We start from the raw sequence: 3,362 nt of genomic DNA on the forward strand, positions 1-3,362 counted from the left end.
GGGTTTAAGACTTCTTAAAGCTCCCGCTGCATACAGGATGAGACCCCTTTCAAACTTTTAATTACCTTTATAGCAATAGAAAAAAAAAAAATACACCCCCATTGTCCGCCGGACCATTCTCCGGCCGGGCCAGATGCATGGAGCTCCCGCCAAACTGCATGGTGACAAGGTGGCCGCTTAAAAGTTAGTAAATTAACTGATGAAGGAGTTCATATTGGGAGCAGAGTCGACAGGCTGCAGCTCTGAGTCTGTATCAAAGTCACATTCCCTGAGTTATGTTTGGCGTGTCTTGTACGCATGAAAATCGAACTTAAGCACGCCCCCACGGGAACTTTTCCTCTTTAACAAAGTATGAAAAATATCAGATGAACATGATAGAAACAGGCTTTAGACAAGAAAGTCAATTTCTGAAATCTCTTTTATTCAAACAATGGGCCATCACCCAACTTCAGTTTTTTTTTCTTTTTTTTCAACACAAAACAACAAAGAATATAAAACACAGCTTTGGTATAACAATCAATAACAACTCTGTACAAAACTAAACCTTTTCATAAAAAGTACTTCATAACAAAAAAAACAAACCTCTCCTATAAATCTTCCATCTGCATGTACAGCATCTATCACCGACCTCCAAATGTTGGAATCAGGCGATAAATTTACGTAAAAACATGTTCCATAAAACGAAACAATGACGACTACCGGAGGCATTAAGTGGTTAGAGTTACCGTCCCGTAGCAGAAAAGTTTCCAGGTCGTGTGTGCACTCAGTTAAAAGTCTAAACTGGAAAAAGTAATGCAAACTGGTTTCACATGAGTCTCTGATCCTTTGCGCTACCAAGGCCGCCACACAGGCTCGCTGCCCTCCGAGCCGGTGCTGACCCCGACCGGGCTGACCGCTTGAGGTCCCCCGGAGAAGGACGTCATGCCGTGGACCGGAGATGCTGCAGTGGGCGCCGAGCTGCCGTGCACGGGACTGGCGTTGAGCGCAACGGGCACTCCTGCGTTTGCGTAAAGGGGGATGACGGGGGCTGTGGCGGAGGCAAAGGCCGGGTTTGGGATCAAAAAAGCGAACTGTCCATCCGTTGCGGGCACCAGCTGGAAGCCTCCAAAGACCTTCGGGGAGACGGCCTCGGCCGGGCTGAGTTTGGAGCTCATCGCGGCGCCGCTGATGGGAAGGGTGGATGGCAGCTGCACGTGGAGAGGCTGCGCCAGGTGAGCCTGCTGGGACGCGGCCTGCTGTGGGTAGTTCATGGACATCATCTGGCCCATGCAGCTGGACAGGTGGTTGAGGAGCCGGGACCTCACCTCCGTGTTCACCCCCTCTGAGGTGGACAGGAAGCGGGTGACCTCGTTCATGCACTCGTTGAATCCTGCTCTGTATTTGCTGAGGACGGTGGCGTCCGCTGAGAGCGCTGCTGGGGAGGGAGAGGAGAAAAGGTGACATGAGTGACGCGTCGGAAGCTTGTATGTGACTTCAGGGTGTTTGTGTGTGTGTGTGTGTGTGTGTGTGTGTGTGTGTGTGTGTGTGTGTTTGTTTGTTTGTTTTTGTTTTTTGTTTTTTATCCCCAAATTTTATTTCACCGTTGAACTGAATTGTTAAATAAACTTACCGCTCATCTGGACGCGCTGCAGGTTCCTCAAGTGCTTCACCGTCATCTCCAGGATGTCCGCTTTCTCAAGCTTGGAGTGTCTGGAGCTCTGTGGGACGGAACATGAGAGAGAGTTGAGTTTGTATCCAAGGCACATTTTAAACAAATCAACTATTTATGAGCATCAAAAGAGTTGTGACAGTGATCTCAACTTACATCTTTTTTAAGTGCGTCCAGGATGAGAGTCTTGAGCTGCCCGAGACTTTCGTTGATTCTTGCTCTCCGGCGTTTCTCCATGATCGGTTTGGATGACTGCAAAGAGGAAACATAAATGCATAAATAACTTGTTCACGGTGCATGATGTGTCACACAATTATGACAAACATTTCATGAGGTTTCATAAAAATAAATGAATAATTACAAAAAAAAAAACTTTCTCAAGAACATTTCACATTATATTTTGCTCTTTACTTACTTTTCTATGCTCGCTTGCATTTTTCGGTTTGTCCGGTGTGTGTGATCCGTTCGCAGGGGCTCCGGCGATGGGAGAAGCCGTCTGCTTTTCCATAGTGTCAGCTGGCATCGTTGCTCAAACCCGCTGAACGCGTCAGAAAAAAAGAAACAAGTAAATCCTCTCGGGAAAAGGTTCGAGATTGTTGTGGTCGGGTGAAAAGGCGATAAAAAATAATAATAATTCAGCCGCTGCAGATGCACATGTAAGAGACGCCTGGCAGTCCAGTCACTTCTTTAGCTGTTGCGTTATCACTGAGCTGTCATCTGAGTGTTGCGGGGCGTGCGTTGCGCCGTGCGGGGCCGACTCTGCGTTTCTGCCGCCGACACACGCCGCGGCCGTACTTATAGACGGCTCGCGTGCTCCCAGTTCGTGTGAATCCCTCTCTGCATTCTTTCCCACACTCGCCTCAGCCAATAGCAGCGAGGACTCACCCATTGGGCGCGGGGCAGGCCGCTGATTGGACAACACCCCCGCGGGCCGTCAGTCACGCGCTGCTCAATCAGCCCTGCAGGGACAAACAACAAAGCGGAGCGAGCAGCAGCAGCCCGGGCCGGCAGGGCTGTGAAGTGAAGTGATAAGGGAGGGGGAATGCGCTGGATGTTTGCTTCCAACTTTGTTCCGTGCGCGTCAAAAATGTTATACTGCCTGGTGTGTGTGTGTGTGTGTGTGTGTGTGTGTGTGTGTGTGTGTGTGTGTAAGAATGTAGAGTCTGCAGTCTCATGTCCCCTACAGTGCGTCGTTTAGTTGAAGAACCACAAACATCTGTGTTTATTGAAGTAAATAAAAGGTTATAAATTCTATTTTTGTTTGTTTGTTCGAATCGATGCCTCACGTGCTCCGACGCTCAGAATGTGTATAAACTCTTCGCCCTCCTCTCGACAAACACATCTTTATTTATTTGTTTACCTGATTAATGCATAATCATCACCTCGCCCCCCTTAGCATTAAAACAAAACACCCACACATTTACGTCTATTTTTAACGCGCTCCTCTTGCGCCTCCGAGGAGAAGACATCTGTAATGGCACGCGAGGCGGTTTGCAGTAGCTCGCACCAGGCCAATGGCGTGCGGCCGCTTTATGCAAATACGGCAGGGCGCGCGGCGATTGGCTGAGCGGACGGCTCTGTGTCAATCATCGCGGCGCGGGAGCCGCTCAAAGGGGAAGAGGAGGAGGAGGAAGGGGGGCACATCTGTCCGCGTGCCATTCCCGCAAAGTCTTCCCCGGTCTACGCGGAGCACGTGCCAAAACCTGCAGATTAT

The 3,362-nt window shown here is 49.4% G+C and overlaps 1 protein-coding gene across 2 annotated transcripts; it reads right to left on the reverse strand.

Annotated features, from left to right (window-relative positions):
- Positions 1 to 400: 400 nt before the first annotated feature.
- her9 (hairy-related 9) lies at positions 401 to 2,448 on the reverse strand. Of its 2 annotated transcripts, none has more exons than XM_037105740.1 (4): positions 2,064 to 2,448; positions 1,805 to 1,900; positions 1,610 to 1,697; positions 401 to 1,411 (listed from the first exon to the last, which is right to left on the reverse strand). In XM_037105740.1, the coding sequence occupies exons 1-4, from the start codon at positions 2,169 to 2,171 to the stop codon at positions 831 to 833; spliced, it is 873 nt and encodes a 290-aa protein (XP_036961635.1). In that variant the 5' UTR covers positions 2,172 to 2,448; the 3' UTR covers positions 401 to 830. The 2 variants fall into 2 exon arrangements, with proteins under 2 accessions (XP_036961635.1, XP_036961634.1); XM_037105739.1 differs by having other exon boundaries at positions 401 to 1,414; positions 2,064 to 2,447.
- Positions 2,449 to 3,362: the final 914 nt, after the last annotated feature.

This window comes from Acanthopagrus latus, chromosome 7 (genome assembly GCF_904848185.1).
Source record: "Acanthopagrus latus isolate v.2019 chromosome 7, fAcaLat1.1, whole genome shotgun sequence".
Classification (NCBI taxonomy): domain Eukaryota; kingdom Metazoa; phylum Chordata; class Actinopteri; order Spariformes; family Sparidae; genus Acanthopagrus; species Acanthopagrus latus.